Source organism: Solea solea, chromosome 15 (genome assembly GCF_958295425.1).
Source record: "Solea solea chromosome 15, fSolSol10.1, whole genome shotgun sequence".
NCBI lineage: Eukaryota > Metazoa > Chordata > Actinopteri > Pleuronectiformes > Soleidae > Solea > Solea solea.
The window spans coordinates 5,231,672-5,249,313 of record NC_081148.1 but is presented as its reverse complement, the minus strand read 5'-3'; the positions used below and the strand labels follow the sequence as shown (position 1 = coordinate 5,249,313).

Below are 17,642 nucleotides of genomic sequence, written 5' to 3'. Positions count from 1 at the left end.
ATCATTTTGTAAAATCCCTTCTTTATTTGTTATATTCATGACATTAGTAAGAGATGGCCGCTCTTCAGAAATGATGTTAAAAAAAAGAAAAAGATATATGGATTTAAACATTTCTGACATGTAGATATACTGTAGCAATACTTTGGAAACATGGCTGTGCAGTACGGAGGATGGGAATAATACTACACTTTAAAAAATAGAGTTTTTGCATCCTGAAACCATGAACAAGTAATCACCAACCAAGTTGTGTGAGAAAAGGCCAAAAATGTTTATCCAGACCGATGTTACCCAGCATGCATGTTGAACAGGTGCTGTTGGGGAGTCTAACTGTAATCCAAGCAATCAAGTAACACAATCGCTGTTTTAAAATAACCAGAATTATATAAAAAAAACTCTTTTTCACCAGAGACATTTGGCTGCAATTTCATACAGAGATTCAAAAAGTTCCAATTCATTGGATACAACACAGAGACATTTATTTCTTATTTCAGTCCCCAAACCATGTGTCCCTCCCCCCCCCACCACCACCACCAGCCCCCAGAAAGCAGCATTGTTCATTAATAACCAAGAATGGAAAACAACGTAAACTAAAATGAAAACTAAAAAGTCTGATTATCTTCTGTGGTCCCTCTTACCACTGGATCTTTTCTTGGTCCTGTGCATTCATCTGACCGTCCACTCAACACTCAACACAACAATAATGCACAGGTGAGTGTGTGCGCAAGTGTGAAAATATCATTTGTAACAAAAAAGAAATTATAGATTTGTTTGAAACAGTGGTCAAAAGGGAGTCGGCGTCTCAGCTGTCTGTAACAATCCGCGAAAAAAGTCTCTTCCTCTCTTTCTTCTTCCCCTTCCTCTTCCTCCCTCTCTGCACCACGGCTTTAGTTTGGAGTCCTAAAACCAACAAAGTGTGGTCACTGTCATTCTTGGCGGAATAGAAAGGTTTTCAAAAAGGCAAAAGGGAGGCAGATAAAACTGGTGTGGAGGCTCCTCCCTCAGTCGGTAGCCATTTTGAAGTCAGCACAGGTTCACGGAATCAAACCCCTGGCTCGCGGATGTGCGGCGTGTCGTGAGCTCCGAGCCAGAACCAAAATGATGACAGTTAATACAAAACAGGGAGAAGAAAACAAAAAAAAAGGAAAACATCGTTACATCATTCCTGTGTTCTTCAACTTTGTACTTGGTCACTTTTTGAATTCCATATATTTATATCCATATATGTTTATATATATATATTTATATATTCTTTTTACAATTAAAAACACCATGGATTTGACAGACTATTTGGTTTTCTTTTTGTCTAAGTAGAAGTGTTTCTTGTTTTGTAAATAAATGCATGTACTGTAAATATTCTTTTTTCAGTAGTCTGTGTAAATGCGGTCACTGGAGAAGTGTCTGTAGGTTTGTATCCATACATTATGCATATCATCAGCACATTTCCATGATTTATTAGATTTTTTTTTTCCTTTTTTTTTTCTTTTTTTGTCAATTTGGCGTTTCCATTGCTCGTTGCACGGATGCAGAACACCACAAACTCAAACCCAAAAAGTCTTCATGGGAGTCTGTCTCTCATTGGCCGGTGTGGCCCAGGTCTCTGTGTGATAGGCTGGGGCTGAGTAACTGGGTCTGCGTCGGGCCGTTGCAGCCCAACGCCGCGGCGCTTCCTCCGTTAAGGTTCAGGAAGCAAACAGTTTCTCTGGCTGCCGCCGCTGCGCCGCTGCAGCCGATCCCAACGTCTTCCTGCTTCCTGTGAGCCAGTGCCAACGCCATGAGCTGCTCCTGCGCCTCCTCCAGCAGGACGGCCACCTCGTCCTGACGCTGGCCGCTAGTGGACGAGCAGGAAGTGGACGACAAATTGACGTGTGTCGCCTTCCCTCTCCTCTCATCCTTGCAGGGTATGGTTTGCATACATGACGCCTCGTTGTCATGGTGACACTGAACAGAGGGAATGATTGGGATGGAGCACGAGCGGAACGGAGGAGGCGGGGACTGGGCGTGACGACGTAGGGGCCTCCGCAAGCTGCGGGTGGCGTGAATGGAATCGTTGTGCTCGGCGGGAGCGCGGGGGCCTAAAGATATCTCCCTGCGGCTGCTACAGGGAGATGGTGACGTCGTCTCTATAGCAACAGGGGGTTGCATATGGAGGAGGGCGTCTTGTGTGGGGCCGTCGCACAGGTTCTCTCCTCGCATTTGGCTGCTCGGGAGGGCGAGAAACGGGAAGCAAAGACAGACGAGACACAGACAAACAGAGAAAACAAACAAGAGAACAAAGGTTATTGAAGGGAGAATAAACTTTTGCACTCGAGAGGAGAAGTCAGTGTGTCTTTGAGAGAGATTTCAACTCCATCTTTTCAACCTCCCACGCTCTGAACCCTTTCCACAAGGACAGCTCTCCGCCCTTTGCCATCTCACAGGCTAAGCGTGGATGCTGAAAGAGAGGAACGATGAGTCTGACGTCTTTCTTTCATCTCTTTATATGCGATTCAGTGCACACAGACACATAGCACTCTGACATAAGAGGTAACAGCGAGTTCACATTTAATGTTATTGATTTAACAACCCTAATCAAGCTGATAACACGGAGGGTTTAAAGCGTTCAGCTGTGGTAGTCACACATTGTGTGTGCTTATTTCTAATAATCAGTTTTAGGTCACGACCACTAACTTTGAAATTGATTTAGTCTGAGTTTGTGTAAATCTTCAAGCTTTTATTCTGTGCATCAAGTCACACCTTCACCTCAGGTCTTTGTTCCCCGCACTCATCCCTTAAACATGTTCCTCTCTTCTTGTTTTTGCACATCTGCACTCGACTGTCTTGCTTGTTTTTGTTTCTTTCATCGGTTGCTTGGTAACATTTGCATACAGCTGGCCATCAATGACGGTTTCTCTCTCAACCACAAACGAATAGATTTGGCTTTCACCGCTGTGCTGCAGAAAGTTACATATTTAGAAGTTGTCCTTCTGAGATTTACTATCAGTTTGTGTTTAGAAGAAGACGAGACGAGTTTTTTGTCTAATTGGAATGGAATAGGACTGACTCTGGAGTTAATTGTTTGTGAGAAAAGGATGCACTGCTGTGAGTGATCATGTTGCTGCTTTGCCCCCTGCAGGGATCCTTTTCCACTCGGAGATTTTCATTATATTGTGCACATGCAATCTGAGCCTGAACACCGAATGGTGATGTTGTGGCTCCATGAACTCGGGTAAACAGCCACGTTTTAATGTTACAGCAAAGTAAAACGCGGCAGGGCTTATTGAAACGTTGTTACTGGGTTCACAGTTGGTTTCTCAGGCTTATGAAACCAGGTTTCAGCAACACGCTGAACATGCTTGGTGTACGCGTCACTGTTGCATTCTCTCTTATTTACAACGATATTGACATTCTAACAGCAATAATACACACAACTGACACCTATCATGGCTGCATTAGTGAAAAACATGAAAAACATATATATTATATTGTTCTAAAACTATTTAAGCAGCTGTTTGTGGAGAAAGTAGAGGCTGCAACTACAGGAAAACCCTGCGTAGGTTATAATTCAGGTAAAGGGCATATTCTCTCTCTGATTGTCTGAATTAAATCAGAAACAAAAGTCATAAACATAATATGTTATGAGGGAGTTGTGTGGAGCTGGTATACTTAATAATCATTGTTTTTTTTAGTGTTTTACAAAGCTGTACCTATACTTTCCTGTAGGAAAAACCTGTCTCCCCGTAAGACAAAGCAAAGAATACATCCTAGTTTTTACTGGGTGAGCCTTTTGTGAAATAACTTGGACCTTGATCATTTGGATTCAAAACCCAAAAAAAAAATGTTTTAAGAGATGCCAACCTCAAGCTTTTGAAGCATTTGAAGTGTGTTTTCATTCAGAAGTGGCTCAGCAAGTCTCAGCTCTAGATCCAGGTCTTGATCGAACTTCCTTGAGCCCAGACATAATCTCTCGCTGTGTCCCTCCCTCTGAGACTGACCAGGCGTCCATTGTTTTCAGAGACTTAATCCAGCTGTGTCTCATTATCTCTATGTAATAATTTATAATCCTCTGTGAAAGCCACTCTTTTTTATGTCCAAATTTGACTCTCTCTCTTTTGTAATACCCTCCCTCCACACACACACACACACACACACACACACACACGCACATGCACACGCACGCTTAGATTTTCCATCAAGGTGTGCAAAAACAGAGGTGGGTGGAGAAGGTGCATTTTCAGACTCAAAGGAAATCACATCCTGGTTTTATCGCTGCAGTATTTTTTCCGAGACGTGAAAACCTCTCTGTGAAAAGCACAGCGGAGGTTTAGCGAGCCCACAGAGAGGATCGTGCCAGCGATAACAGAGGATGATGTGAGGGTGCTAATTCCCGAGATAACATTCACAGACAAATCTCTCTTCTGATGTGTTGAAACACAATCAGATTGCAAAAATCTATGAAGCAGAGTTCAAATATAGACCCTGGAGCAGTGTGGGAGCAACTATAGTGGTATTACAGAGAGAGAGAGGGAGAGGATGTGAGCCAGTGAGGTGAGATAAGTGACCGAGGCTCTTATCTTTTACATTACATACGTGTTAACAGTTATTTTCCATTCATTTGTTCTCCTGCAGATCATTTCTTTATGGATCATGTGCTGCACTGGCCTTGTGACACTGACAACATGTTCCAGGGAAGTCAAATATGAACATTCATGCATGTGCGTAGGAGCGCCACCTACACACAAGCACGTATAAGTCAAGGACGTATAAGTAATAACTGAAAAAAATAAAAAAAACAGGTTGAGAGAGAAAGGAACTGGCACGTTTCTAAAATAGAATCTGCAAAGTGTGTACGGGAATACGAAATTGCACGCAGTCTCTCCGTCAGCTGATTTGGAGACAGCTTTATCTTAAAATAGTAGTAACAACACGGGACACTCTTTCTCCCTGTCAGCCATTTTGTTGAGATAACACAAGACTTCTGTAAGAGGCATGGGAAAGAGCAGGCAGCCTCTCTTTACACTGTCACATGCTATCTGCACACTCCTCTATCACATCCTTTTACTTCCCTGCTGGTGGAGGTTTTTCCTCCTTCACTTTATCTCTGTGTGCTGTCCCTGTGTGCCAGAAGGGATTCAAACTTCTCGTCTCTTTATTTCAGTCTCTGTGTGTGTGTGTGTGTGTGTGTGTGTGCAGTCACGGTCAAACGTCTCCATGGCAACCCAGAATGGGAGAGGGAATGCCGCTCTCTGTGTGTCCATCTGCTGTGCTGTTGAATCAGATAGTGAGTGAGTGAGTGAGTGAGTGAGTGTCTGAGTGAGTGTAGGTCAGTGACTCAGTCACGGTGAGTGCCTAAATGTGTGACTAATGAATGGAATGACTCAGCAAAAAATTACCCGAGGCCTTTTTTTTTTTTTTGCAGAAACCTGTTCATTTGAATGTCTTAAAATGTCGGATTTGAAATGCAGCTTCAGTGAATTTCTCTGAATAAGAGGGAATTTCAATGTGAACAGATGTTGTACGGGCGCGGGAATACGTGCCGACTAAAAAGACACTTAAGTGACCGCAGGACACCTGAGTGACATTCTGGCTGAGGCCCAGAGAGCAAACTCGACACAAAGGCCCGACCAGAGGGTCGTTAGGGGTCTTCACCAGGTTCCTGGGGTATGTGGGGTAACCAAAGGGCCCTTGAGTCAACCAGAGGGTCAAACCACACAGTGCTCATGTGTCGTGTAGTAAATGTTTAATTCTCTTTTTATTCCTGACTTTAAACTTGAAAGATCGTCACAGCTAATGTTACCGTTCCGTGCTGTCATGATGTGACCTACCAACATGCTTCTTCATTGAGTTTATGACCCTAAAATACAGGATCATCATTTTTAATGTACAACTTACTGATATGGCCTCCACTCAATACATGAGAACACATTTACTGGTTGTTCGAATGTATACACTTTAACGTTCTATTTTTTTTAAATTGTTTTTAGTTCTACACTCTTCAACATATCAATATCACGGCGCTGCACAGAACTTTCCTCTACTATTCCGACTGTTAAGTCAAACTGAGCTACGGCAACAGCTTGAATACGAAATTTCATTGAAAAACTGTCCTTGTCCCAGTAAACAAGCGCACTTCCACTTCCACAACACTAGGTGGCAAGATGTTCCATTTCAGCTTGTTTGTTTGTGTACACATGCAAAACTATATCATCTCCCAACCAGTGTTAGCCACTGGTCTTTGAAACAGGGGGACGCTGATTAGTTTAGGCCCACTTCATCACTCACTTTAAAGCACACCACTGCTTGTTGTGTGTTGGTGTGGGATGTTACTTACAGATCCTAACACTAACACATTTCAATATGCTCCCACCATATCTTCAGGCCCACATCCATCAGAATACTACAGGGAGTTCATGTTTTCAATTCCAGGACTTACTCTGTACTGAATTAGGACAAAAGAAGGCATATATGCGACTCCCTCTGCCTGCTACAAGCTACACAACTGTCTGAAACTCAAGGTTAATCGTCTCACTGGACACTTTTAAAGAGTCGGAAACATCTGGCTGTAGATGTTTTGCCTGAATGCATTTAAATGGATTTTATTCAAATGATTGATTGATGATTGACTGGTTGTATCTGTGCTTGAGTTTTATTCCTGTTTAAATAAAGGTTAAATAAAACATTAATAATAGTATTTCTGTCTGGTTTTAGTCGTACTAAAACGATCATTTTAACAACGTCTGTGGGTGACTATGGGGGCAAAAAATAACAATAATAACTTGACAAAGGGATTTTCAAAACAAGGTTATAAACTGCTCTATTAAATCACAATGGAATAGAATGATGGAAGTGCAACATAAAACTGTTTAAAATATGAGTCTCAGCTCCTGCGCCCCTAGATCGTGACATTTAAATAAAAGTTATTCAATAATGATTAAGATAAAAGGGAATGTGGGCACACTGGACACACATGGCAGCGGCAATCATTCCTTTGTCCCCTCTGCGTTTGTGTGTGTGGGCATAGACACTTAAGGAGCGTGATAGTGTCTCCTTTTCTTATTCCTATTAGTATGCATGTGGGTCATGTGGAGCTTTATCCTGAGCCAGAGCTGCTGGGACCTGAGTGCCTGAAGTGAAGCTTGTCTGCCCAGGTGGTGAAAGCACTGACTCATGACCCACCAAATAAAAATGGGTCAAAGCACAGCAGCTCTCACGGTGAATGCATTTTCTTGCTAATCGTTTCCACTGATCATTCGCATTTCCCCTGGCCACGACGCTCGAGTGTAGCCCTGCTACAGAGAGTCCGAATTTAAGTGAAGGAGAGAAAGACGTGGCCGTGCAGCCTGCGTCTTTCAACTGTTGTCACTGTACAGCAAGACCACGACATTTCATGACCTCGTTGTCATCCTCGCTCAGCACATTGGAAAACAACGGGGGGAAAATGGATTTATGTCTTTGTTGTTTCTGAACAAAAGAAAGACGACATTGATAATGTCAACGTACACAACCGCTAACGAAGAAACATGGCAAGGTTTTTTTTACATTAACCTTAGTGGAAGAAAACATCGAACAGCAAGAACCATTTGAAGTACCTTGGATGTCACATTTCCATGTGGTAGTTAAGTAATTGCTGATAAGAATGTAACCAATCAAGGATACCCTTTAGTTTGTGTATAGTGTACTGGACCTTTCATGCTGTGTAATTAAGATTTACACCAGCACAGTAATAAAAAAAAACAAACAAACAGCTAATTAGCACAGCAATAACGTAATTAGCAGCAGACGAAGCCAAAGACCATGGAAACAGGTGTGAGATGAGGTGGAACTTTGCTGGGGTATAGCGTCGTGAATCAGGTGTGTGTGTGTGTGTGTGTGTGTGGCTGCAACCATGATGACTTTGACTGCAGTGAACTCGCTCGTCTGGGTGTGAAGCGCATGGATTGAGGCGTAAGCAGCATTAGTTTTATCCTTTGTGATTCATGAATGTCACATGCGGCTAATGTACAGTATATGTATAACACAACAATATTTCATAATCATTTACTGTTAACAATTAAATTAAAATTAAATCGTTCAACTAGTGAAGAAAACCCCGAAACCTTAACAACCTTATTCCGTAACAATACATTTGAAGTTGGAATACGCCCTAAATCCCACTTCTCTTCCTCACCGTCTTTGTGATTCGACATCTTTTTCGGTTGAGTCTACTTCCTGCAGGTGTTGGTAGGCGGGGCCTGAATACTTGGATACCCCAATGGGGTTGAGTCTTCCTCTGGGAATGGGCGGGGTCCTGCGTGGAGCTGACCAATGGGCTGCACGACTTTTCTGATCTGGGCTGTGAGACAACGACCCACTCCTGAGAAAAAAAAAAGAAAAAAGCATGCGTTATTGTCAGTTATGACACATATTATGTTATATACAGTGTCTGGCAAATGCAGTTACAGTTGCTATTTATTATGTGTAGCTATTCATTAAATATCCACTGCCCATCTGGCGGAGAGTTGGTCAATGTCCAAATAAAACCCTCGTAGTCTATTGTCGTTATATTGCTGAGGATCCTCAGGTTTGTGTGTCAGTATGAAAGTGGATCAGAGATGAGTCAGCCGTCCGCTCTAATTACAAGTCGTGTCATCAACATCTAAGGGAAGAAGACACCATTTGTTAAGGTGAGACAGAATGTATTCATTGAATTTATTGCACCTTCTGGTTTTTGGCGGCTTGTTTAATGAGGCCTTTCATCACAACCCTCCTCTGGCTGTGTATGGATTTAGATTGTTTCCTTTTGAACTTCATTTCATTTCTTCAATGGTTCAGTTTTGGAGTAGGTCCAGAATTGGACCTGTGAAAGATCTGTAATCAGTATTATGTCTGAAGTGACGTCTTTATCAATACATGGCCTCTAATAAAACCCAGGCACTAAACTTGGGATCTACAACAGGATCTGTCAACGTGCTTAACAGTCGGGGAACGTAAAAGCAAAAGAAAGATATAGTATGCAGCTCATTTTCCAGGTGATAGTAGTTACACACTCTGTTGCCGAGTGTGACTGTGCTGCTTAAATGAAAGATGGAAAGTATTGGCCCCTGGTTAGACCTGGTATTAACATCCACTGTTGATCTGATGGATTCTAAAGATTCTGATCCTGTGACCTCATATGAGACTGGATCAGGCTTCACCTGCCCTTTATTCAAATACACACTGATGTCATGTCTGATCATGACAAATGATCCTTTTACGAGTCTGACTGTACAGACGTCAAAGTGCTGCTCATGCTGAGGTGTCAGAGGACATCAGGACGTGTCCTCAAATCCTCGGATCTGAGGACACATTCAGGGCAGACTGTGAGTGTTCAGACCTGTGTGTGATCAGATCACTCTGAATTGACGCTAATACCAGGTCTGAGAAAATTGTCCAAGTAGACAGGGAAAGGTTCGCTGCATCCTTCTGCAGAAGTGCAATAATGTTCCACAGAATGTCTTAAGATGGCTCCTGGAGAAGATCTTGGAGTAGAAAGCAAGCAGAACAAGATCACAGTAGTAAGCTGATATGCTGGAGGACAGTCTCATAACCAGGTGGTTACTGTTTAAGGAGTGAGGCCCTCCATCTTAATCCACACTATCCACCAACTAAGCATGACCAGAAGCACTCACTGTTATGTGACCAGTGACAAAGGCAATCTCTCCATACCGTGTTGACATTATTTATTGCATTATCTGACTTTGTTTGAGACTCATCTTTACGTTGCTTTGCAGCCTAAGCTGTTGTGACCCAAGCACATTTAAGAATAATGTAGCAACTAATTTACCTTTTGAATTGGGAAGCAAATTGTTTAAAATGTTGGTAAATCAATCAAAACTTGCTTATGCACATTATTTAAAGTATATAAATGTAAATGGTAAAAAAGAGGTTGGAAAAATTCTGAATATCTGTTTCTGGACCCAGAAAAAAAATCCTACCATGACCCATTTGTGGGTTCCAACCCAGTGTTTGTGAATCATTGGGGCTCTGATTTGCCCAATACTGGAGACAGAGTCTCACTTAATTTTCATTATGATATAATATTATTATGAAACTATCGACACATGATGCTATTTATCAACAGTTCCTATTATTATTATTGAAAAGTTACTAGTTGGTATTAAAACCTACATCAGTTTTAGTAACAAAGTCTGTGTCACTGCACTGTATGTATGTAAATATCTCAATTATGTTATATTTTTCATAACTTTTTATATAGTTTTATGCCTTTTTGTCATATTTTATTGCTCTTCTTATTTTGTATCTGTAGTTTTGAAAATCTCATACTTTTGTCATATTTTACTGTTTATTCTAAATCCCTTCTGACCATTTTAATGCTTTAACAAGTGAATTTCCCTGATGTGGGATCAATATAATCAGTATATATCATACATAATCAAAACTAAACTGAACTTCACTAAGCTAAATATTGGCGACGCCGTGAATCAGTCACACTGAAGTAATTAAAAAGCATTGTTTTTCTGATCTTCGTGAAGGCCTCTGAAGAGACTGCGTGTATTAGTGAACTGAAGCAGCTTCATGCTGTGATTATATTTGAATGTGTGTTCTGGCTCTGAGCCTCCGATCATATTTAACCCCTCTGTTTTGAAAGAGAGATTTGTGCTGGAGACTCTGCACCTCAGAGTGTTGGCAGAGTTTTGTATAAACAAACAATTAGCCTGTGCTTGGTTCTTTCTGGCTGTTTGGAACCACGGGATCATAACACGCTCTTCCGTTCTCGTCGATGCATAAGCTGATTCCACCGCAAACAAATAAATGATGATGTTGTTTGTGGCAGGAGCAACAGAGTTCCCACTGAGTGACTCGACTCTTCACAGAATGAGTCAGAAGTCAGAATGTAACAGAGAAAGCTTGTAGGAATTTGGTCAAAAGGTTTGAGCAGTGGAGCTTTTAGTCAGTTCATCATATTTCTGGGTTGTTTAACTTGCCACGATTCCCTTGAAAATGGTCATTAACTCAAGACTGCTTTGGAGTATCTTGGCAGCAACTATGGATGTAGTGCGAGGCTGGTGTGAGGTAGGAATGCTGCTAAAAGAAATAATGAAAGAGAACAAAGGCCAAAAAAGCCTCAAGGCCACATTTTCTCATCTTTATCTGGATCAACAAAAGGGTTTTGTTTCACATATACAAATACTAAACCTGCCAGAGAGGTTTATATATTATTCATTGAAAATGTGACCATAAAACAAAACATTTAAACTTAAGGTTAACTGGATTGTTTTGGCAAACGCTCCATGGTCAAATCACTGCAGGTTTCCAGCATAGCTTTTGTGATGAACGATTAACAACATGGGACAGAGCAGAGCGCAGTATTTCGTTTTATCTCATCAATTTGATGAATGGAACAATTAATTAAGGGAAGAAAAATGCATGTGCTATTTTAGCATGTGCAAAATGTCTTCATTCTGAAAAGATTTGTTCTGATGCATCAACATGTTTGTGTCTGTTCATTATTCTTTTTTACTAAGTTTGTCCCACTATTTCACATCGACAATTTCAAGTTATTTCAAGTTATTTCAATTCGCCTCCTGTTTTCATCCATATTTCTATTCCGATGAGGCTTTTATTCAGATGAGCTGTGTCCCATGTAAACACAGTTTTTGTCACCGAGCTCCACAGTGTTGTTGTTTTCCCTTCTTAATGCTACTCACTGTGTTTCCGGCACGTTTGATGTCACATTTCACGCAGGGGTGAAAAAACAAACCAGCGCAGGACCGAACATCCACTGGCAATGGGAATGTTACTAATCACTGTTTTGGTTAGCGGGTTCACACAGGTTCAAAGTTGCCCGCATACACTTCTGTTTGTTATTGTAGAATCCAGCCTTGGCAAAGACACAAATGGAACCTCTGAAGTACGCACTTGGGTGTGAATGAGTGTCTGTTGGACTGTGTTGCTGCTGAGGAACATGCCAAAGCCCCTCGAGCTCCAACACATCATGAGCAGTGTGAGAAAATAGCTCACTGGAATTGACGTACTTGTGCCGGCTCATAAATCCCCGCATGTGTGCTTCCCATCTCATCTCCGTCCAATGTCTTCTGTGTTCCTTCATGACTGTTATAGCTGTGCTTATTTACATGCTGATAGCTTTAATTATAATCATTATTATTCTTCTTTTAATTAGCAATTAGCTTTGGCTGCACTCTAATGTAGATGATTAAATTTTCCTTCTCACCGCGTCCCTGCCGATTAAAGGGAGGGAGTATTGTTTGCGTTACTGCCTGTTGCCGCGTGCATATTGTACCCACTGGCGTCTCCTGTGTGTCGTACCTGCTGTGCTTTGCCGTGGCTCTGGAGCAGCCGGACGGTGTGGCCGCGGTCGTGATGTTGCAGTGTGCAAGGCTGGACTCGCACACGTTTCCCTGGCGGGCCTGGGCGGACCGTTTGCAGCACTGCACAGACAAATGAGAGGAATAAAAAAGATCGGCAGGGTTTTATTGCTCTTTTATAAATCATGTGAAATAAAGTCAGGATAAAACTTTTTCCTCTTCTTTTAGGCAGGGTATTGTGAGATTTTTAAGCTCTCCCTTGTTAACCCCCTTGTGCTCTATCTCACACTCTGCAAGGCCTCAGGGTGGGGTTTGACTGCAGCCTTGATTCTGGGAGCTGATTGCCAGAGTCTAAATGTTACATTCATATCTGTCTTTCTTTTCACTTTCCTCAACATCATTCTGGCCTTTTGGGGCAATTGAGGTGAATTGCACTGTGTGGAACAGAGGGAGAGGGAGAGGGAGAGGGAGGGGGAGGCTGCTGATAACTTGATAGAATCAAGTTACATTTGAAAGCTTCCTGCTCTGTGGATGAACAGTATTCTGTGGGGGAAAAAAAGAAAATCATACGCAGCGGATTTGTACTGAAACTGTAGTGTTTACATTTTAAATAAATGTCTGTTACATTCAAACCATATGAGGTCACTATAAGATATGAAATCAGCGCCATACAACTCAGTATAGCGGTGTTTACATCTCATCCTGAGTTGCTTTCTTGAGTTTGAGTGCAGTTCAGATATTTGCTGTTGCTGAACAATAATGAACTTTGAATCAACAAAAAATGATTCAAACACAAATTAGATTCAACATTTTATGGTCACATCCTGGTGAGATCCAAAAGTGACACTGACACAGTCTCTCCTTCAAATCTACGGTCTTTGCATTCATCCACTGTTAATTATGGAATTATTTAATTTAATTTAATTCCGTCAAATATTTAATATTTCTAATCAGAACCAATTAAAAAAAGCCACAGGGATTTAAATGACACATTACTCTTTTTCATATGCAGTAACAGGTTGTCACCAGATTTGTTGACCTCCCACATTCACATTGGAACATCTCTCTTGTGATTGGAGGGGGATCATAATTGGTGTAACATGGAAAGGTGAAAAAAGGGAGCACAGAATTGAAACTGGGCTGCTGTTGTAAGTTCGGCTGCAGCAGTCCATGCATTTGCATAGGAACCTTGCAGCTCCGTGTCCTATCTTTGCCGTTAAGTAGATTTAACCTCACTTGACATTTAGCAATAATGAGCTCTTGGTGCAGCACAGTGGGAATATTGATTTGTAAAAATCCACGCCCTCAGTGCCTTTCTGTGTCTATTTTGTAATTTATAACATTTCTTGAACAGAATCCTGTAATAGAACAATTTGTTTCTGGTAATATTTGACTATGTCTGAGAAATGTAACTCTTTCCTACTGAATAATGCTGATTTACAAGCCCCGAGATATATTTGAATGCAGACCTCCTCCATACTTTCATGGAACTTATACTGCATCTTGGTAACGCTTTTTATAAATATATGAACAATATAATAGATTCCTGGGAATAAAACAATCTTCAACACTTTAGAGTCTCAGGGTGTTGAACCATTTTAAAAGGTTTTCATGTTTAACTCTTTGCATATTCACTCAAAGACGCTGCATCGACATGTCGTCTTTGGGGGTTGAACCTAGGAAGTAACCTTGTGGAGGTTGTGGAGGATAAAGCAGTAGACGATGAGTGAGTGAGTGAGTGAGTGAGTGAGTATACTGTACTCTTCCTTTAACACTGCTGTAAATCTTTAACTTTATTGCTTTCTGTTCATTTGAATCCCCTTCCCATCCACATTGATCCCTCCTTTCCTCCCTCCTCCCATCATTCAGTTTTCATACCACAAGTTCAACATATACAGTCATAGCATTGTAAGTAGGTCCCAGTCCCCTCCCATTATAACTATTTTTTTGAATATTCATTCCCAAACAAAGCAGTTCTTTGATCATTCCCTTTGCTCTGTTGTTAAAAATGCTGAGTCACTCAGCAACAAAACAGAGAAAATCTCAAAATAACAAGTGAGACAACGTGTTTCAGGCTTTAAATGAGAAAGATAAAAAAGATGTGCAGAGATTCATCATTTATGGTTTGCATCGATGTGGCATTGACAGTTTTTTCCTTCTCACACAGACATTTGTAGACCTTGGTAATAGAAGGTGAGACTCTTTTTTTATTTAATACCTTTTTGAAGGCTCTCCACAGAACACCAGGCTCATTAGCATCACACGTGTTGCCATGGTTACGTGACCACGCAGACATTTGGAGCCTGATTTGTGCTAAAACTGTGGCATATGGTCTTTCCCAATATGACTTTTTTTAGTGTAAAAGTACAATATCTCAGCATGAAGCAGGAAAAAGATGAATAATTTAAAAAAAGCAGGTTCATTAGTAACTCTTTCACTTAGATTTAAGGCCTTATTTTACATTTGGTACCAAGTGAAACACAAGTGACTTGTGCTCATTTCACACCACTGAAGTTGTACTTTTCTGGTCCAGCAGCAACATATGCTACATGTACATATACACGTCACTATAGAGTATTTGGACTACTTTTTCCACGTAATCTAGTAAACTAACACTCATTGTCTACTGCTTTATCCTCCACATGAGGGTTGTGGGGCCACTGGTGCCTGGTGACTGGTGTCCTCCAACAACCATCACTCTCAAATTCACACATACAGTCAATTCCCAGTGTCTTGCTGTGTGACCCTGCAATACATTTATTTATACACAAATATTCTGAAGAGAATTCTACCATTAAAAAAAGGCCAGCCATTCAGCAGTTTGATGGAATTGACACTTCTTGTCTCCGCCCCACCACCTGTGCTGCTGCTGTATACACACAAACGCTCCCTCAGTCAGGATCTGATATTGCTTGACGGAGCCTGTTTTCAGGTGAAGGATGCCGCACACAAACTATTTAAAAAAAAAAAAATTCTGTTCATCATTAAGACCAACTTTAAGTTGTTCTTTTCACAAAGTAATTAATTAATTATTAATTAATTATAACATTATAAAAAAAAATACATTTTCAGTTCCTCCATAGTGTTTGGTAGACAGTCAGGCACTTGGCTGTGTATGTGGCAACTCAGCGAGTGAGAAGACAGAACAGAAATAATCACCTTCGTGGAGGTATTCACATTATTTTCAACGTGTTAGTGAAAAACACAAGAATAGGTAAGAGCCTGTCAACTGTGAGAAAGTACACTTCAAACTTGAAGAAGCTCCTGCAGGGTAACGTACGTGATTGTGTGTTGGTGAGGCCCATAGAGGAGGAGGAGGAGGAGGAGGAGGAGAATGCTGTCATCAGCAATGGTGTTACAGCCCCGAAACAGTAATGGCTAATTTATAACTTGGCAAAAAGCACTTACTCTGAGGGAAATTAATGAGCTAGGATTAATTCTGTATTTTTACAGGAGCTTTTAAAAGATTGTAAAGCAAATATTATCCGAATCACTCTGACTTGAGACCTACATAATTTAAACTGGACATTTGGGGTTTGAAGAAATAGGTAAGATACTACTGAAGTGTTAAATCCAGTTTTTGTGTAACTTGATCCAGTCACAATATTTCAGCTTTGATTGTTTTACCTGTGATTCTGCAAGTGTGATCCGATTTCAAAATAAAATCATTGGATTACACATTAAATAGATGAATTCCTACCCGACAATCGCCTATTTGTACTTTAAAGTCTAAAAACGTCATTGTTTCAAGTTATCATATGATAAAAACAAAAATATGAAGTTTTAACAGTGCTGGTGACCTGACAATCAATCAATTCGAGTAGAATCCGTTAACTGTTAATCAATAGATGGATGGAAAAAAACCATCAACAAACAAACAACACATTTCCACTGCGAGTCCCACACTAAACGCGGGGGTGTCCAAGTTTACAGACTCAACATTACTTAGATTTTTCTGTCTTTTTTAACAGAGACACTCATTTATCTGTTGCTCTCTAACAGCTCAAAGAAGGCAAAAGTGCCTCCAATCTGTTATCACTGACACTCTGCGCTTCAGCATCCGTTTTTTTTGTTTCCGTATGAAAACAGATTTGGCTTGAGGAAATAAACCACAAACTGTGTGCATGCGTCACGCAGCATTACGGACTGTTTATAGAGACCATCAATAAAAATATAATGTTTTCCTCGCGCAGCTGCAGGCCGAGGAATCTCAGCGGTTTAGCTTTTGACAGGGATTTTATGGCAAGTCTGGACATTTGTGGTGCAGAAGGAACATGTAACGGTGTATATTAATGGATTGGTGTGTGTGTGTGTGTGTGCTCTCTGTAATAGATGTTTTAATCTCTGAGATAGTGACACGTAAAGTGAAGTTTTTTAACACTGACAGGCTATTTGGGGACAGTATGATATTACAGATATTACATGTGTGATTTCTCTCTTTCTCTCTCTCTCACACACACACACACACACTCGCCAAGTCTTGTTAATGACAGAGAAAGATAGAGTACATTTTAATTATGCAGCAGTGACAGACAGTTGGTGGAACACCTGTGGAAATCGTGATGGGATGTTAAAAGCTGAAGACGGCCTCATTTAGAGACACGCTTTAGTTCCCGGCATAATCAAATACTTGCCGTGAATGGACCTGCGGTGCTAATCAGAGCTGCTCATGTTCTCTCACTGGCCACAACTGGAAAGTTGCTGCTGCTTTTGTCAGCAGCAACTTTCAAACAAATAACAAAAACATATATTATTGTTATTAAGTATAGTGACGAAGCATAGCAGCTTGTTGTGTATGGCTCATTTATTTAAATGTGTGCTCCTTTACGCTGTTGACCCTACAAGAGTTGTTTTGTGTTCAGACATTTTGGTAGTTAATTGCCTGCAGACAACAAATCCATGTGATTTTGGACGTGTATAGGCAAAATAAATAAATAAATAAGTCGAATAAAAACAGAAGTTCCTCAAAAAGCACAAATGAAATATTTGAAAGAACATTTCAAAGATAAAAATTAGTATTAGAGATTATAGTCAATTAACAGTGATTAATGAATCAGTGCTTTTAGAGCAATTCGCTAAATAAAAACCAAAATATCCACATATTTATTGTTTTTTTTCTTAATCTTGTAGTAATCCATCAAAGGGATTTAATAACATTTTAGTGGGATGTGCAACTACTCTTTGCAGAGGACACACATATCAGTATAATAAATACACACACACACACACACAATATGGCAGCTCAATGTATAGAAACATGATGCTACTGTGTCCATGATTAACATGAATCCACTGTAGTTGTTCATTCATTAAAGGATATTGGTATGATTCATTCATTTAATCTTTTTAAAATCAGTGTTT

At 40.6% G+C, this 17,642-nt stretch overlaps 1 protein-coding gene across 1 annotated transcript in view; it reads right to left on the bottom strand.

Moving 5' to 3' along the window:
• Positions 1 to 543: 543 nt before the first annotated feature.
• The window catches only part of LOC131474071 (pro-neuregulin-3, membrane-bound isoform), a 408,827-nt gene continuing 391,728 nt past the window's right edge, over positions 544 to 17,642 (bottom strand). Inside the window, exons 7-9 of the mRNA XM_058651810.1 lie at positions 12,283 to 12,404; positions 8,144 to 8,329; positions 544 to 2,197 (exon numbers count right to left, since the gene is read on the bottom strand). Of these exons, the coding sequence (XP_058507793.1) occupies positions 1,573 to 2,197; positions 8,144 to 8,329; positions 12,283 to 12,404 (933 nt within the window). The 3' untranslated portion in view covers positions 544 to 1,572. The remainder of the gene's footprint in view (positions 2,198 to 8,143; positions 8,330 to 12,282; positions 12,405 to 17,642) is intronic.